At 46.8% G+C, this 19,884-nt stretch overlaps 1 protein-coding gene across 1 annotated transcript in view; it reads right to left on the bottom strand.

Moving 5' to 3' along the window:
- Positions 1–2,421: 2,421 nt before the first annotated feature.
- The window catches only part of MAD1L1 (mitotic arrest deficient 1 like 1), a 348,054-nt gene continuing 330,591 nt past the window's right edge, over positions 2,422–19,884 (bottom strand). The window contains exon 18 of the mRNA XM_033074545.1: positions 2,422–3,489. Coding sequence (XP_032930436.1) covers positions 3,331–3,489 — 159 coding nt within the window. The 3' untranslated portion in view covers positions 2,422–3,330. The remainder of the gene's footprint in view (positions 3,490–19,884) is intronic.

Below are 19,884 nucleotides of genomic sequence, written 5' to 3' on the forward strand. Positions count from 1 at the left end.
AGCTGCCTGTGAGCCCACTGCTGGGCTGGGAAATGAAAAGGGCAGGTGCTGCTCAGTGTTTGGAGTGAGCAGAGGGGAGCAATGAACTGACAGCAAGGCTGGCACTGCAGCTGCTCAGGAATGGACGCGGCTTCTCCTTCCATCCATGCCCCATTTCTTCCACCTGCTCTGCTCCTGCCCTTCACTCTCTAGGTACTCACCTCCATCATGACTCCATACATGGAGAAGATCCAAAATGAACATCTACAAACTCCAAACTTCTCATGGCTCATCCCAAAAGGGTTTCCCTGGTTCCTTCTCAGGCATTGGACCCTTCCAGGACAACACAAACAACATGTGATGACACCAAGAGCCAGCAGACACAAAGCAGGAGCAAAAAAAAGGCTCCAGGTTCAGAGATGTGCCCTTGGGAGAGGCAAAAATCTGGCAAAACCTGCCTTAGCCCAGAGCTCTGCTGCTTTCTTGAGTGATGGCAGAAGCCAAGAGCTCCGTGCCTGTTTGGTGTTTGTGTATGCACACAGATGGACAGGGCTGATCTGCAGCAGAGCAGGGACTCGAGCAGTTTGAGTGAAGGGAAGCTTCAGGCAGCACTGCCAACAAGACAGTGTTTGACACATACACACACAGAATCCTGCAGCCATGCACCAATAAATCATATTTCACAGCCTACAGCACATAAACCCAGCCAGCATGCACGGAAACCCAGCGAGCACACGCACACTTGTGAGCTCTCCCGCCTCTCCCCTCCAACCAAGTGCAAATCTATTATCCCTCTCCCAAGATTTTCTAAAAGGATTTTCCACAAACAGGGCTGGAGCTTTGCAAGTGGTGAGCCAAACCCAGATGGGACTTGTGCCCTCACCACCTGGGGTAGTGGCACCTGGGGTCTCTTGCACTGCCCCAAGGGGCTGCAGTCCTGGAGGGGAGATGCAGGGGTGGTGAACACAGTGGAAGGGCCTTTGCTGGGCTGCTGAGCCCATGGAGCTCATAAAGGAAGGAGCAATCACTGTGAAATTCAGTGTCACAGTTACTCCTTGCAGCTCTCTCATGGCTCCTACAAGCAGGATAATGACAGTGGCAGAGATGGGAGCTACCATGGGATCAGGTACAGCCACAGGTTTGTGGCTTCATCCTGAAATCAGTGCTGGAACTAGAAACTGGGGGACTCTCAGCTCCTCTCTCCATGGCCCACAGGTGGCCCAAGTGGCTTTGCAATGGTCACCTCCACACGAACAACTTCCAGCCTTCCATGTATGAGCCTTAGAGAAGTCAAACTTCCAAAAGTCCCCATTTCACATGAGCCCAGTGAACTCACTGTGCAGCAGCATCATGCCATGAGCAGGGCAGGGATGCTGCTGGCCAAAGCAGGACAATCACCCAGGTGCTGCATCCAACCAAGCACCCATCCTCACCACTCACCTCTGCCAGCCATGCTGCATATTAAACTTAGCTAACAAATCAGTCTTGCTGGGAGAACAGGGAGCAGAGCAGTAACTCATGTCTCCTCCCCACCGGAGGCGTCTCGAAGCCGACTGCGTGTTCTCTCCCAACTTATTATCCTTTCACTCTCGGGAGGCAACTTTCCAACGGGCACAACGTGTTTTCCCTTGTCGCTCTCCAGCATCGCTTCTCGCCTCACCTGTGTTTTGCTAAGATAGAGGGTTTATTGTAAACTTATTAATTACTTCATTTCTCCTGCAAGGAGCCAGGAGAAAAATTTTCCGCGGCAGCCAGGATCTGCTATTGTGTTGGCGGCGGAGCTGAATGCGGCTGACGTCATGATTCATTTTCCCCATGACTGGGGAAGGCGACTCTCCGTGCCACGCCGTGCATATGAATCAGGCAGCCTTCCCCTGGCACAGCATGCCCAGCAATTCATCTTCCACTGGGACTTCTTCAGGCAGAAGAGAAAATGACAAACTTTTGCTGTTGCGCTTCCCCGCAGAGAGGAGTTGGGGAGATGGGAGCTGCAGCCTCCCCAGACCTCGTGTTGTCCCTCATCAACAGCAGATGGGGGTCAACAGCAGATGTCTTCCATGCCTCTAGACACATCAACAGGTCTCCAGGTGTCTCCAGCAAGCCTGGCCAGCCCTGCAGTCACTGCAAGTATCTCAGATAACTTTCCAGCCTGCTCACTGCTACCTTTACTCCAAGCCTAAGGAGTGTGTTCCTGCTGAAATCAGGGGGAAATCAATATACACACAAGTTTATAGCAAACTGATTTGGTTTAAGGCAGAAGGGTTTAGGACTAGATGATCTCTAAGGTCCCTTCCAACCCAAACCATTGATGATTCTATAATCTATGAATGGGACTTGCCTGGAAAAATGATGTCCTCCACTGAAGTGCTCATCCTCTACGAGCAGGAGAGCACAGCAAGGCACAGAGTGCATCCCAAATAACAGTCACACACCCAGTTTGGGAAAATGACACTTTATTATCATCACAGAAGAGCTACATCCATTATAACACAAAAATGTGAGACTTTTGGGGATGCTCCACCCTCCATGGAGGGGAGGAGGAAGGAGAGCTCCCAAAATAAATACCCACAGGGTGATGGCAGGCAGCAGGCTAAAGTCACCAGCACTGAACACAGCCCAAGCTGCTCCTTTCCACTTTCTATAGTCCTGAGATAACCAAGACCCCTAAAGTCTTGGTGAGGAACCAAAAGCAAGGCAGTGACTGAGCCACAGAGGTGTCAACACAGGTACAGGGGTTCAGATGGCCATTTATGCTTGTGCTTGTCTGCTGAGTGATGGCAGACTCAGGTCACTGATATCTTAAAAATCATTTCAAAATTACTGAGTGATGAGATGTTTGCAAGAGCAAGAGACTTTCACTGGGTCTCTGTCCTCAGGGATCAAGCCTTTGCCTCCCATTAGGAGAGGACAAGCATGCAGCATGAAGCACCAGCCTCATGCAGGTTTCTCTCTGTTAGGGCCCAGATTTAGGGAATCCTTTTGGGAAAAGCTGTGAATGGTGATCCTGGGGCTCCTCAAACCAGCAGCTCCCACAATATTCCCAGACAGATCCTGAGAAACTGCACTGTTATGAACACATGACCCAGTTCAAAGGCAGGGATTGGATCCTGGCACAGGAGAGCCCTGGGATGGAGCTAGACTTGCTCTCCCACAGGAGGAAAATTATGCTTTTCTGAGGAATTGGTGGGATTTGTGACTCAGCATGAAAGAAGGGGGAAGAAGGAGTTCCCTGCAAAACAAAAGCAACCCAATATCACAAATTAAGGGTGGTGGACATGAGAATTTTGCCTCACTACCTGGAGTGTCCTGCCCAGGAGGGCCAGAGCCTGGCTGGCAGCTGGCAGGGGGACACTAGGCAATGGTCTGGCGGCTGAAGAGGTCGAGGGTGAGGGCGCTGAGGAAGGCTGGGATGCTGTCCTGGCGCAGCAGGTGGAGCTCGATCAGCTCCGGGATGGCTCGAGAGAATTCTGTCTCCAGAAGCTGCATTTTCCCACCAGAGGAGCTGGAGGCCTAATGGGAAAGAAGAACAAGGCCATGAATACCAGAGGGTTTTAATTCACCTCCTGTGACACAGGAGCAGTGTCACCCTGAAGCCTCCTTTGCACAGATCTGCCACCAAGGACATGCCCTCTGTCTGGCACCTGGCATTCCTGAGTCCTGCACTCCAATGTCCCCATGCAGGACCCCTGTGAGCCTTCCCTGGTGACAAATGTGGTGCTGGGGAGATTTGGATGGATTTGACCATCCTGGAAAGAGCCAGCACAGAACAGAGGTGGCCACATCAGGGTCACTGTCACCAACACCACCCAGGGTGGCAGGAGCTCTGTACAGGGCTTTTCTCTCCATGAAAACACTTATCCCTGAAGTCACCCCACTTCTCTAGGAGGCAGCAGATCTGTTCCTAATTAACATAACTCCTTCCCTTTGAGTACTGATCCACCCTGCATCCCTAAAGTGTTTAAATCTGCCTGGCAGCACACAGCCAAAACCTCCAGAGGAATTATTCCAGAGATGCTCTCATGAAAATAAGGAAACTCAACATGTGGGAAGACACTACAAATCTCCTGTAACATATAAAACAAGCAAAAAAAAGCTAAATGCAAGAGAAATAAGAAATGCTTCAAGCCTCTCCTAACCCCCGAGGCACAAAAGCAGCTTGTTTATTAATAAACAGTAAAAACATCAGAGTGCAAATGCTAATTTTTTTTCCCCTGCCATTTCCCTCTTCAAAATGCTTCCATTCCTAATTGCTTTGCAGCTCTGCTTGCTGCTGGAGCCGAGGTGGGACACATGGGTGGTGCCAGGCACGGCTGGCAGCCCCCTCCTCCATCAAAGGATGCTCAGATCTGAAGTGGGGGATTGCCATGTGAGGGAAAACACAGCTTTACCTGCCCAGGAAACCTGCTTCCTTCTGATTTCATGTTCTCAGGAGCCTGGACACATCTGATCATGAACCTTCTGTGTTTGGGTCACTTTGGATTGTGAGGAGTGCAAGGTGCACAGGATGCCCCTGTCATCCCTGAGCCAGGCAGGGAATCAAAACAAGGTTTCCACGTGGAAAACTGGATTAGCTTTTGTTTAGATCTTTGTTTTGCCTGGGTTGTTTTTTCAGCAAATCCTGTGCTTTGATCTACTGCTTACTGGAGCTACCTGATGCCTCCTGTGCACCTGAGGTAGCCCTGGCCCAGATCAAAGAGGGGAGCACTGGCAGATGAAGGAGCCAGTTGGAGGCATCAGGAAGGATGGAAATTCCAGCCCACGTGTCCGAGCAGAGCAGCAGGCACAGGAGCTGGGTGCTGTGGCAGCAGCACAGGTTTTATTTGGCAAATCCCACCCAGATTCAGCTGATGAGGAGTGCCAGTTTTGGAGGAAGGTCCGAGTATTATGAATGCATCGCTTGTGTCTCCAGCTCTCTCAGTGCTGAGTTGGATTCATCTGAAATGGGAATTCAAGCTCTGTATGAAATACACAGCCTCCCTCGCAGATTTAAAACACTCCTTGGGCACAGAATTCATTTTCTAAGAATTTACAAGCAAATCCATTAATTGGTTTACTAGTTTAATTAATTAAATTCCTTAAGAAATTTAGCATCCAGTGCCAGACCATTTGCTTGTATTTTATGACCTCAGAAACAGAGCAACATAAATGTTTTTAATTTCCTCTACTTTGAGCTCACTGGTGTCGTGGGTGAAGGCTACATTTGAATATATTCTCTTTCTTTTCTGAGATTAATGGTAGTTTCTCTCTACTATCCTTCATAACCAAAGTTTCCTCCTGCAGCAGAGGCAGAAGAATGATGTTCAGAGAAAGTTATGTGCACAAATACATGCTTCTGAGAAGATTGCTATTTCCCATTGAGTTTTCTCAGCTGCCAAGGGAGGGACCATCCTCCCTCTCACCCCCATGGCCTCTGTCTCTCCAGGAAATCCAAAAAATCAAAGAAAACACCCAAATGCTTCCAAACCCCAGATATCTCACCCAGGTTTCTTATGATTGCTTCTGTAACAAGCACAAGGCGTGAAGGCAGCCACTTGGAAAAAAAGCAATTCTTCCTCTGCCGGGAGATGTTTACATGTGAACTTAGAGGATGGATGCACTTGCAGTGCAGCTCATTCAATCTCACACTGCCTTAAAAAAATGGAGAATCTTTTTTTTCCTTCCCCTAGGAGTGTTTTAAAATTGCTATCATTGTTACTTTTCTTATTATTTGTTTTTATTGCTTTTTTTCTTCACCCATCTGTTCATAATGTAGTATAGACTGGGATATATAGATAGATTTGCTGCTTTGGGTTCAACAGCAGGAGCACCTCTGCAGCCTGTGCTTTACAAATAAAGTGATTATATGAAATAATAGCAATATGTTCCCATTAATTCACAGGATTTCTTTTCAAAAGCCAGCCTGCACCCTGCCTGGTGCACTTGCTGGCAGAGAGGGAAGTGCCCGAGGCAGGAACAGGAGCGAGCAGGGGATCAGAGCAAGGCAGGGGGATGCACAGGGTGTGCAGGAACTGAGTGGGAGGACATGGGGGGATGCTCTGCTGAGTGAACGCTGCAGGCTCTGGTGTCCCACACCGTTCTGGATCAATGCAGAGCATGCCTGTGGTTCCAGCTCTAAAAACTGTACTGCTGAAAATAAGATATGAAATTTCCAGCAGTTCAAAGCTGCAAGGAGACTCTCCACTGTACATAGCTAGGATTCCCTCCACCCATTTTTAATCAAATTTTTTTTTATTTATAAAAAGTCTCAACCCTCAAAGGCAAACTCCTGGATGCAACTCCTGCTGACAAGAACTTGCAGGTGCCAGCACAGATCAGCTATTCACAGCACACTCCATGTAACACAATCACCATTCACTCTGCTGATGCACTCCCTAAAATTCTAAGTTTAGATGAAGCCAAAAACCACCCCAGCCCATCGAGGAATAAAATGCAAAGCTGAGAGGAGCATAGTGTCTCTGATCCATGGGGACAGTCCATGAGTGGGAATGGGGCAGAGTATGTTCAAACTCAGCCCTAACTGCTGACACCTGACTGCCCAACACTACTGACATCACTGCTAGAGTGTGTTGGTGCTCTTAAAGAGAAGGGCAAAATAGCAAAATAAAAAGACAGGAAAAAGCATCAACATTTAGAGTTAAACTAAATACACGGGATCAAAGGAAAAGCTGGATCTGTGAGAATCCCCATCCACCCCAAAGTCAATGCACAGAGGAGCCAATGCAAGAGGACACTTTGGGGACCACCATCACACTTCACTCTCCCTTTCCCCTGTGTGCTGGGCCACACAAGTGCAGTGCTTCACTAGAGATGTAAATATTCCCTTCTAAACCTCAGTTTCCCTGAGCACAGAGCAGTTAATCACTGTGAGAATACCATCCCTCAGGTACTCTGTACACAGCCCTATATTGGTTTCTTCTAATTCATGGGAAAAGTCTGTCTGGCTCACTAAACTACTGAGATTCAGGTCTCTGTTATGTTTTATTCAGATCTCAAATACTTGCAATAGGAAAGATTTCAGCTTTCACTAAGCTCTGTTGCCAGCTTAGTCTGATTTAAGGACTGTGGGGACCTTTTCCAGGAAAGCAAAGGAAATCACTCTTTGGCCAGTGTTGGTGCACACCCAGCTCTGCTGGGGTGGCTGGGATGAGACTCTGGCTGTAGATTTGAAGGGTGACAGCCTGTTTGTCTCCTTGCAGGCTGTGCTACCCCACAGCAACCAGATCAGGGGGCAGACCTCTCTGTATTGCAAACCACAGCACTGGTCTGGTTAGCACAGAACAACGTGAATTTGGAGCAGATGCTGCAAGAAAGGAGCTGTTAGCACAACTGCTTCTTCAGGGGAATCAAGATCAGCAGCAGAAGGAAACATCCTAACTCTTCCTCTTAACCCTGGAAACCAGTGAATTATTCAAGGCTTTATAGCTGAGATACACATGTAAAAACCTCTCCAGTAACCACCAACGTGATGGAAAAGCAGGTTCTTCTCTCCATCTCAGCAAGGAGCAGACAATGTAGATGGTGTGGAGGAGCAATAGGCATTCCCAAATGTCCCTGTTGGGGATGGACCTGCAGTTGGATGAACTGGGCTCTAAAACTGCAACACATGGACGGCAACAGGCTCTCCTGACTCCTGCCACTTCAATGTAACAGGTACAGGACTTCTGTCTGTCCTGATGAGATGGTTCTTTGCACCTGTGCTGCTGTTGCACCCAAGCCTTCCCTGAAAGCCAAGACCCAGCATTTCCTTCTCTGCTTCTTCCAGCAGCCGAGAGGGAAAAGTGAAAAGTCTGTGAGTGGGTGAGAAGTCTGACAGTGTCTCCTTTAGTCACTCACAAGCTACCACATGGTTCAGAAGTGCACTCTCACCTAGATACATTCAGGTTTTAGTTTCTTTTACCCCCGTTTCCTCTTCTCTCTGACATATTTTGGTAGCTAAAAACAGTGTTTGCAGAAGTGCCATCAGCTATAAACTGGCAACATGACTTTAATCACACAAAGGATGCTTCTTGAAAAATATGGGTTGAGCATAAGACCTGAGGTCATGTAGACCTTCAGACACTGGAATAAGACTGAAAAGAGAGTGGCTGCACACCCCAGAACTGACATGGAGACTTGGTGTCATGAGAACATATGGAGTAGAAATGCAGAAACAGGGAAAAGAGCGCTTCAGAATTCTGTACAGTTTGAGATTTCAAAATGAAGTGAGGATTTTCTACCTGTGATTTCCACACTGAGAAAGCACAACTACCTTTGGGGCTGCAATCCATACAGGACATGTGCTCCTGCAACTTCAAACACACACCTCCAGTGTCGCAGGTGGAGCTCCTGAATGGGTTTTGGCAAGCTGACAACAGGGATGGTGGAGCTTTGTGCCAGGCACAGCAGGCAAGACAGTTGTGTCTTAGCTTGGGAACAAAGGAGGTTCAAACACCTCCACAGCATGCAGAAGGATGAAGTCCAGGGCTTTGGCAGGGCTGCCAGAGCCACCTCTTGGCGTGGTGACAAACCTTTGCTTTGCAGATGCTGCCTGGCCACGCTCTATGGTAGACGGTGCTTTCCAAGGCTAAGATGTATTAGGGGTCAGAAGGAGCAAGTGAATCATTGCCTGGTGACATTTACCCAGTGAATGTATCTCGAAGGCCCCATCTCATCTGCTCTGCTCCCTCCATAAATCACTGTCTATGCTGTGTCCCCATGGACGCCAGCTCTGAGCACACACAGCCACCAGTGCGCCGAGGGAAGGGGCACCAGGGCTTCACACTGCACTGCTTCTCCTGCTCTGTGCAGCCCCACAGCCTGCTCCAGCACTCTGGGCCATGCTGTGGCCTCTGTTTCTCGCTGTCCCTTCTCCTTGTGGTGCTCCCCACCTACCCCAAGGAGTGCTGTGCCATCCACACCAGTGTGGGTTATGCACATCTCCCCACCAGACCGACCCTTTGGCGATTTGCCTTCATCAGATGAATCCCTCAGACCTCCCCTTCATGTGGGGCAGTCACTCCCTCTTCCCAAAGCCATCAGGGTCGGCTGGTCCACCCAACCACCTCCCAAAAGCTCCACAGCTCTGTTGCTGTGTGTGCCTTGGAGCCTGGGGCACGCTGCTGCTCCTCAACCCCCTCGAGTCCCTGACACCTTCCCCTTGGCACCCACTAACACTCACAAACCCTGCCACACTCCTACAAACCTATTTGAAAATTTCCTTTAAGAAGCTGCTGGCTCTGACCTTTAAATGAGAAAATCCTTTTGTTTCTGCCTCTTGCTTCAGATGCCAAGATTTTTCTAAATGTCAAAGGCCGCCTTGTCCACGTGCAGATGTTGAGGGGGGAAGCAGCGATGCTGAGTGGGCTGGCACCCTCTCTGTGGGTCTGCACAGCTGATAAATCACCTCTTCAGATCACCCCAAACACAGACAGACAAACAGACAGGCTCAGGGCAGCCAAAAAACTGGAGTGCTCAGAAAAAAACCAAGGAAAATATGTGTGTGTGTGTGTGTCTGGGTGCACATGCAGAAACTGCCTGCTGAAGTTATAGCAACCCAAACACGAGGTTTTGAGATTTAATTGCTCAAACTTGGCTCTCTCGGGTGATGATATCATTATCAAAATACCCCAATTGAGTTATGCCTCACCAATCAATCTCTCCTAAGCATCATGCACTGCTCAAATACCAGGTCCCCAGGTAGCCTCTAAATCACTTTAATTACAGGCCGTTCATTTAAAATTAGGGAAATATTAAGGAAAGAAAAAAAAAAACAAAAACAACACAAAATTGAACCACAAGATGTGCTTATGGCTGGAAATATTTATGAGGTTATTTAGCAAACTGTTTACTGTTTCTTTCTTTTTTTTCCTGGTAACTGGCAGGTTCCAGCTGGCCTGACAGGACGCCTGCCCATGGTGGCTCCTGGCAGGTTCCAGCTGGCCTGACAGGACGTCTGCCCATGGTGGCTCCTGCAGGATGTGCAGGACTTAATCAATCAGGTCACCTTCCTTCCACAAATGACCACTCCTTGTCTGCAGCAAAATTCCACCCTCCCCCCACCCTTTAATATTCTCATTGTAACCCAAAGAAGAAGAGCACTTCTTTATAATAATTGTTTTGTGCCAAGACCTCTGACCTCTTTGTCACCAGCTTGGTATATAAAGTGAATTTATGAGGCAGACAGGGATGGATGCCTGTAAAGAGCCTTCCAGGAAATGTAATGAAAAAGCTGCTTTTAGCTGCTGAGCAAAGAAAAGCAAATGCCTGGCAATGCCAAGAAGAAAATTGAATGCTGGGATGGGGTAAGTGAGAAACAGCCCTGTGTGCACTGAGATTTATAGCAAACATTTCCTTTCTCTTTCTTATTATTCAACACTGAGATGAACCACAACCCCAGAATGTCTTTGGAACAAGAGGTCAGCACGTATCCTTCCATCTTAATCAGAAGCACGACCCAGGCACTGTGTACAGGGTGGCAGCAGTGATGGGGTCCTGGATGCTGCAGCAGCTCAGCAGCAGAGGAGTGCAGAGCAGGGTGTGCTGCACCAGCTTCTCCCCACAGCTCCCTGTTTTGATCTAGACAAGCTCTCCTGCACCTCACGTCAAAAATGAAACATAAAAAAGGGCAGGGACATGTGCTGAAGTGCTGCACCCCTCTCCATGGGGGAAACCTGCTGGTGTTCATCCTTGGGGACTCTGTGCAGCAGAGGGAGAGTCAGCACCTGCTTTCAAAAGGTTTCTCCTACAGGTTAATGCCCTTTAGACTGTCAAATGCGATGCCATAAAAATAAGATCAAAGGTTTTAAAATAAGAGAAGTGTATTTTTTGATTCATACTATTACTATTTTATATCTGAATATTCCTATAGAGCTTTTCATCCTGGAAGACAGGTCTTTGAACTGCTGTGATTTCACCTATCACTGAGGAACAACCCCCGGGGTAAAATGTGACAGCTATTATCAGGGTGCATTAACGTTACTGAACACTTCAGGATAGACAGAGACAAATATATCCAATTTAAATCATAGGATTGAAGAACTACTGCTCAGTGTGGATTAATACCCATGCATTTTCCAAAAGTGCTTTGAGTTTTTAAAGAACAAGTGCTGAAACTAAAATTCCCTGTCTCATCTCTGGGATTCACTCAGGCTCCCATCATTATGCTGCAAATTGAGCATTGTCAAAGAGGGAAGATGGCAGCGTGAATGATTCACCCTTAGCATCTACTTTTGCAGATTCTGATGGGATGTCCAAGCCAGCCACCAAGGAGACTCACCCTGTGGAGATTTGCTGAGGTGATACCTAAAAATGGTTCCACTGAACATAAGGTTGGTGAGAGTAAATCACAGCACACTACTCACATCACAGAGAATGGAAAATCATGTGGGATGTCACTCTAAACTAATACTGGCCGTAGTTGGAGCTTGAGCTCATAAAGCACAAGTTCTTAACAGACTTCAGATCTGCTAAATAGTGTTCATCAGCCAAATATGCTTATAAACATCAAACATGAAAGAGTAGAGATGGGAACACAGTACAGAGCTTACAGAATTTTTCCAACCCCATTCCATATAAAAACCCAAATTACGGCATTAAGCATTTAAAACCAATACCTCCATAAAATCTCGGTATCTTTACAAATCAGAGTGTGTCCCTGATACACAGGGAAGTTGTGTTGATGCCCCAGCCATGGCTATCTCTGACCTAAACAAAACCCTTTGGAAAGAGCAGCCAAACACACGTTATCCCAGCTGCTGTCACACCACGCGCGGCAGGGCTGGACCATCTGCGAGGTGACCGTGTTGGACTGGTCAAGCTGCAGAGTGAGTAGCTAACAAGCATTAACAACATCTAGCCCATGTGTTCTGTCTAGTAAAATGCCAACCCATCTGTCTGTAACATCAGTGACTCCATAGAAGCCATATGCAGGAGAGATATAAATTAGGGAGAGAAAATTCTCCCGTTACTTTCTCTGCAGTGACTCTGCAGTTGTCGCTGGGAATGCAAAGGACTGGGTGCTTTTTAAGTTCTGTTTTCCCAGCCAGACCTCAGGCTCACATAGCTCTCCAGCCCTGCCATCCAGAGGCAGATTCTGGTCTGCACCTGACCCTGGTGAACATGGCTTGGGACAAAGTGAAAAGCAGCTGCAACTCAAACCAGGTTCCAAATTGCTCCCCCAGGAGAGCCAGAAGAAGGCAGAGAACTCCAGGGAGATAGCAGGGACTGGCAAGTGAACCCACTATACAAGAATCCTTCAGTTAGACAAGGAGCTCATTAATCAGCCAAGCTGCTCATCAGATTCCTCTCCATCTCCCTTGCTGGAAGCTCTCTGAGCAGGAAGGAACAGAGGAGCAGTAAACCAAGAACATGGAGTTTCTGGAACATGAGAAGGAAGCACCTATGGGAGAAATGAAAAAAAAAATCATCTGTGTGGGTTGTAATTAAGACTGCCTGTTTCCAAGGCAGGGAGATACTCCCATTGTGAGCTGCAGCTGGGGGCATGAGGTCTGTAAGAGAACACAACAGCAAAGTTTGCCAAACCCTGCGTCAGTGAGAGACGCCTGGCACCACGGAGAATTCTGACAGCAACTTTTGAGGCTGCAACACTGCCTGGGAGATAGGCACCCCTTCCCCAAGGCAAACCACTGATCCCCAAGAGGCAGAGCTTGCTGGAGCCTTCATCCCTCACTGAGTCACACCAGACATGCACTGTTCTGCTGCTTGGCTGTTCCTGAACTTTGGTCCTGCTCAGAAGCCTCTGCTTTCCTGTCTCTGGATTAGAGCAAATCAGCAGGAAAACCCAAGACTCCCCTCTGAAGTGCCTGCACATGACACAGAGTGAAAACAGGTCATACAGACTTCAGGACTCACCAGCTGCTAACTGGAAATGAACCCCTGAGTTTGGCAGCTGGGCATCTCACCTTGCATGAGATGGAGGGAGAGTGCCTGGGGCTGGGAATGGTTAAATGAGCAGAGGACATGCCTGGGAGGCACATCTGGAGTCACTGCTACTCTGCCATCTTGCAGATGCCATCATGTGATTAACACATCCATCCTCATCATCTTTTTGGTATCCTTCTGGAAGTCTTGCCACAAGTGGGGTGGATGGAAGGCTAAAGAACTGAAAAAGATCCTGTGACCAGTAATGGCTCAAGGGACTGTTAAGTGATAAACTTAGTGACAAGCAGACAATTAAACCTTAGCTGTGTGGTCAGGGATGGGACAGTATATAGAGCATGCCTGTTCCTGGCTCATTGAGCTTGCAAGGCTTGTGGAGGAAGGAATAACAGATGGACCTGATGGCAGATTACAGCTGAAATTCTCACCATGGTTATTCATTACCCTCTATCTAGCTCTTGTTTGTCAGAGTCTGGCACCCTGGCTAAAATGCAGGTTCAAGCCTTACATGAAGGAAATTGGTGACATATTGGTCACCTCTGTGCAGAGCCAGCCTGTGCAGACCAAAGCCACTGCTCATCTAAGAGCAAGAAGAATTGGCCAATAATCCTGTGGGACTGTGTGACTTGCTTGCAGTTACGAGCCACCAAAGTGGAATTTAAGTGTTGGCTCTGGGAATAACCTTAGTTGTCATTGCAACATCAATACCCAAATGTCACCATGTTAGCGTGAGTTGAGGAAGGTGCTTTTCCTGCTCTTGCTTTTTTGCTGGCTCACATTTTCTTTGTTTTTCTTCATTTGAAATCGCTGTCATCAGCATGACTGTCAGCAGGACCAAAGCAAGCCCGAGTTGTCAGTATCCAGCAAGTCAAAAAAGGAAGTTGATTCTGAACATGCAAAAACATTTTCTTGTGTCTTCAAGAATGAGTTTTAACCCTTAACAGCTCCCTGCTCTGGGGAAGCACATTTCTCAGACTGCATCTATAGCCACAAGTGGAAGTTTATACTGAGAAGAAGATGTCATTATTTTTATCATGGAGCTGATGGATACCAGTAATTCTGTTTGTGGAGTTACTCAACCAGACCTGTAGTCCACAGGCAATAAACCTTGAAGAACAAGATAGCAGGGAAAGCAGTCAACTGGCTTGTGCAGATTGGATATATCCAGCTTTCTTGCAATGGACTTTTAATGGTAAAAGCCAATGTGAAACAAAGACACATAGGATTCATCTCTCCTTGAGCAGGTCTGATCTCACCATTAGAAGAAAGCCCACGGCTCAAGAGACAGAGGTTGCAGCTAAGGAGTCAATAAATAAGAAGATTTCAGTATTCACAGAAACAGCAGGAGAAATTCTACTGTATCCCTTGAGGGGACACGCAGCCCTTTGGGCTACAGTGCATTTGCTGAAAGCTCCTGCTGCCGCCTGTGCTGTCAATTGGCACTAACCTCCTGAAGAACAGGGCAAGACAGCACTGCTGGTTCTCATGTCTGGATGAACATGCTCCTCTCCCCGAAGGGAAAAGGAGAAGTTTTGTGTTTAGCGAGTGCACCATGTTCGAGCAACCTCTGAGGAATGTGCCTGGGGCCGCGGGCCTCCCCATCTGACACACATCTGACTGGTTGTCTCTTCCTGCTGGTGTTCTCCCCCTGATGTGCTGCCATCCTCCAGTCAGCTCCTTTTGCTGCAAGTGCAGGGGGGGAAGAGATTTATGCAGACACCATGTATGCAATTATGAAAACAGAAGACAAGACACCCGGATATCACACAAACTGATGCATTTTAGCTGGCAGGCTTTTCGCATGATCCAGTAACAGCTGTCATGCTCCAGCTTCTCTCATCTGAGCTCTGCTACCACTTCAGCATCCTTCCACCTCCTTTAAGAGGGCTTCCTTCCCTTCCTGGTGCAGCCTGCTCCAGATGCCACAGCAAAGCAGGCAGCAGTGTGGGATGCAAAGGGGACACAGTACGGCTGCTTTTCATAGCAGCACTAAAATGAAATGTTCACTTCTTTAGGCAAGATACTGCTCATTAGCAATGACCTCGAGGCATGCAAGCTGCTCAACCAGCAATCTCTCCCACTCCAGAGCTCTTTAAAATTTGCCCTTTTCCTGTGCCAAATCTTTAGGCAAGCTTCCCCAAAGCCCAGCAGTGATCTGCAGAGATACACACACATTGTCCAGTGCTTTGTGGAGAAAGGTGGTGATGGGGAGCTGGTGTGGAGCTTGGACTTCATACCTTGTGCCCTACTCAGCATAGCATTTAGGGAAGGAAAGAACAAGTCTACAAGTTTCCCTGCCAAGTCAGCTCCTGCTGTGAACTCTAAAGCCTGGGAGCCTGTTAGTGCCCACATCCTCCTGGTTTTCAGCACTCCATGCTATGTTTGCTTTTGTAAATAGATTTAACCTTTCTAAAATTAACAACGGAAGAGAACTTCTCTTGGCAGAACACCAGGTTTAGAAAGATGGAGGAACACAACATTTTCCAAGCACTTCAAAACTGCAGACTAAAGATATGTGTTAGTCTCTGCAGTGCATGCTGGTTTTGCTCATTATTCTGAATGTTAATACATTAATAGATCCTCTCCTGATTAACGTCTGCACTAGGCTCTCTTTCTAGGAACACATATGGCTCCTTCTTGCCACAATATTGGAATAGAGAGCCAAAATATTTAAACACTGACACTAATAAAAGATTTTATCACCCCCACCCTGATGTAAATAACGAAAGCTGGAGCCAGCTCTTAGCTCTATATGCCTATCTTTCAAAAAGTTCTTAATCAAATATGAATGAACTGGCTGAGGCCCATTTTAAGTAATTGGCTGTTTGTGGTTATAGTGCTGCAGCAACTGTGATATCCTCTCATCCCAGAGGGTGCTGTGGGTCTGACTGAAAGGAGCACATATTAGTTGGGGTTTTAAACCCAGGTGTGTGTGCTGGTTCTGCCTGCAAGAAAAGGAAACACATTTTTTCTTTCCCCACACCTGCAAGGTTAAAATATTGTCCTGAATTAAGATGATTTTCAGGGGGCTCCAAATGCTTCTCTCCCAGATGTCTACACACAGCAGCATTTACCCCACCTGCTGAAGGACATGGGAATTACCCAGCACACAGCCCAGAGGGTATGGTAAAAATTCTGGTAGTGTATGTAGGGCTTGTTTGGAATTGTAGGTCAATTGCCAATAAAGAATTGCCTAAAAGATCTGTTCCTCCCTCATTTTTTTTCCCATGCTGTGCCATTACCTTTCCTCTCTGCCATATGTCCTGCACTAATCCTACCTGTCTAGTGCCATCAGCTGCTGAAATAAACAGCAGTTCCCAGTTTGTGCTACTTGCCATGCTGCTGATCAGACCTGTCACTGCTAAGAGTGACAACCTGACTGCTAAGAAAACCCTGGAATTAAAAAAACCTTTCTACATTTCGACGAGTGAGACCTGCAAGGGGAGGGACTTCAGGTTTGTACTCCAGAAAAACATTTATCACTACAGAGCTGAAACACAGTGTGAAAATAAAAGCCCTCCAAAACTGCTTTCACACATTCCCCAGCGAGCCCACAGGTGTTCCTGCTATGACCCACCTAACAATGCTCTTGAGAATTGTTTTCACAAGGAAAAAATACAACCAAAATGGCAAAACAGTCAAGAAGTATTTCTTCAAATGCCTCAGATCTAGGCTGTGCTCTAAATACATTGTAGAAAAGCACTAATATATATTCAGATGTTACAAAAGGCCACAGGAAAAAACCTCAGCAAACACTGAACTGTAATACAGAGCAGGTCCTGACTAAGGTGTCGGGATTATTTGAGATCACTGACCTTGTCCTGCTCAACCAGACTATTTTACAACTCAATTACATTTATTTCTATATATATAGATGTACATGAGATACTTAACATTCTTCCTCGTGCAGGAACCAGACAGAAAGCAGAAGATGCAGATGAGAACACGAGCGGATGAGCTCCCTCGGAGGTTTCACGGACAAAGATGTTTAAACGAAGTAATTTAAAACCAGAAGGAACCTCACAAACACAGTGCTTCTAAGCATCTCATTTCACTTGCTTGTTTTCAACTACATTTGAAAAAAAAACCTCAGAGGGAACCAAACCACTTTAACTGCTGCTTCCTCATTCCTGACATCCTCTGGAGAACATCACCAACCTCTTTTTCCTACCAGTTACACACCAGAATTTCTAGAACAAGTAACTCTACAGCAGTGAGGAGAATTGAAAAACATTGTGTAGTCATTGTTTGTCACACCTCTGAAAGGCAGGGAAACACCAGCACAGCCTGAGACTGACAAACAAGAAGAAATGGGCTTCCTACACCAGCAGGACAGCACAGAGCCACACTAAGGACTCAGAGCTCCTTTCCCAAAACACGCGTGAGATGTGGGATTCACTTCTCCAATAACCAATCCCAAACTTGGTGGCACGGTGCAGGGAGGGAATGCCCACAATAAAGCCAGCAGTGATGCCCAGGCACCTGCAGCATCCCCTGGGCACAATCCCAGCCAGGATTCAGCCAGGGCTCAGCCTGCCTCGGGAAGGGCCCTTCAGTGTGCACAGGGCTGCTCCAGCCCAACAACCGCCCCATTCATCCCCATGACTGCTCCTTTCAGGACGAGCTGACACATCCTTCCCACAACAGAACCCTGCAAATGACTTTATTTAACCAGGAAAACAGATTTGTGTTGTTTCTGAAGACAAACAAGTGTAGTTTTGGCTGCAGAGGGCTGAGCTGGGCTCCTCTCTGTGCCAGTAAAAGCATCAGGGTTGTGGAGGAGACTGAAGAGACTGTGTTTACTTTCAGTCTCCCATGGATCATAACTGAACAGAAAAAAAGGGCTCACACAGCACAACAGATCAGGCTGGAACTGTAAAGGAGTTCAACACTTTGGAGGCTGTTTCTCTCAAGCTCTCAATGAATGTTTTTGAATTTAGTGAAAGACTTCCCACAGTTTACTGGTCTGCAGTGGGGCATTTTGGGGAGAGGATGGTGAAGCAGAAGATTTCACAGAATCACAAAATAGTTTGGGTTGGAAGGGACCTTGAAGATCATCTAGTTCCAACTCAAGTGGGATGCTGCCCACTAGATCAGGCTGGTGAAGGAAGATGATTTTCTTTCTTATTTTGTCACTTTTCAGTACACACACAGTCCGAAATGTGGCTGGGCTCTGCCCAAAGATGCAAATATTTCTGTGCTGGAGGTTCCTGCTCCAGACAAAAGGGGAGTGGGGGAAGGAGTCCCCAGAGAAGCAAGGAAGAGTGCCCAGGGTCACAAAGCAGGTCAGCAGCAGAGGCAGGAGCCATGGGCAGACCCCCACAAAACACCCAGGCTGTGGGGAAATCTCTGCTCTCTGGTGCAAAGGTGGAGGCAGATACAATGACATGGATTTATCCTTAAGCTGCTCTGCAGGGAAGCACAATTCTTTACTTTTTAGTGCCCTGTTATTTAACCTTAATGATCCACTGACATTATTTTTTCTATGGAATGCTATATAAGTGTCTGTGTACAAATTTGCAATGTATAAATAGCACAGATCAGAGGTGACCTTTAAATTTGTGCATGTGGAGATTCATACAGCATGAGGGCTAGCTGGGAGGATGAAGTCATTAAGATGTGCTCTCATCTAAAGTTACTTATGAATTATTTGTAAGCTATTTTCTCACTTATTTTGTTATAATACCCCCACATACTCACTCACCAACCAGCAAAAATAGCTTCCCAGTGAATACATGTTTCGGAAGTCTGTTTGCCTATTTTCCCTTTGTGCTGCAGCTGCTGTTGCCATGCTGTCGTTGCTATGTTTTCCTTTTTCTTTCTTTTTCTTAAGAAGGGAAAAGGAAAAAAAAAATCTATTCCCTAAACATGCTAGACTCAGTTCATGGAACAAAATACCTGAGGTAGAGCCTAGAGGAATACAACATAATCTGGCTGAAAGAGCATTGTAGTGTAGGAGAAAGCCTTTTTGACAATAATATACAGATTCTTCTCTGAAAGAGTTAATGAAAGTACAGATTCTTCTCTGAAAGAATTAATGAAACTACAAATGTAATTTACATTGGTAAAGATCACTAAGAAAGAGTATTAATACAGCAAGAAAATGGTCAGGGAAAGGTAAAACTCCATGCTGAACAGGTTGGTAAGGAGGTAGAGGGAAAAATAGATTTAAAAGAGTAGATGTGGCCAAGTTTCATCTAGAAGACAAGGCAATGAACTTGCTCAATCAGCTTGTTAAAACAGTTCTTAAAGCTTGAAAGCTAAAGTTTGTCTCTGTGGGACAACCTTGAGAAATACAAATGCTCTTTCCAAAGGCTGCTCAAGTCCAAGGTGGAAAATTTGGTTGTGGGTGTCCCAAGTTTTTGCCTTCTGCCTCTGGTCATTGTATGAAGAGAAGTCAGAACTTGCCAGACTGGGGTTGGGGTCAGCAATTAAGTTCTGAAAAGACAATTTGGGTTACCCATTCCTTCTTTGTCTCTCAGCTCCAAAGGAGCTTGGACAATTCTTGCATCCTCAGTCCCCTGCCAGTCCCTGAGGACAGTGGAACAGAGCTGGAAACATGCACACAAGAATCAATAGTTTGAGCCCAATGACTGATGATTTAGAGCACAAAAACCCCTGTGAGATGGCAAAATGACTTGGCTCAGGAATGTGGGGACCTGTGAAATTTGGGTCACTGGGCAATGCCATAGCACTGGATACAGACAAGTGCAGCACCTAGCACCTGTTCTGCCAATTTAAAGGACTCTTAACATGCTGATATGTTGGAAATGAAGTAACCTCTCAGAAAAATAAAAAGCCAAGTGCCACTGTGGCCAGCTTCTAGACAGCTTCTCAGTGTACAGTGTCACTCAAAACACTAAGTAAAATGTTAGAATAAAATGTGTTTGAAAATATGGCTGGGAGTATCATGTCACGGTTTTATACAAATTGAGACCATGTCCTTTTTTTCTGAGCAGTGAGTCTGCCTTGGTGAGTTCAGCACAACATGAGGGCAACAGATAAATGAGGTTTTCCTTGTTTGAGGCA

This window comes from Catharus ustulatus, chromosome 16 (assembly GCF_009819885.2).
Source record: "Catharus ustulatus isolate bCatUst1 chromosome 16, bCatUst1.pri.v2, whole genome shotgun sequence".
In the NCBI taxonomy this organism is placed as follows: Eukaryota; Metazoa; Chordata; class Aves; order Passeriformes; family Turdidae; genus Catharus; species Catharus ustulatus.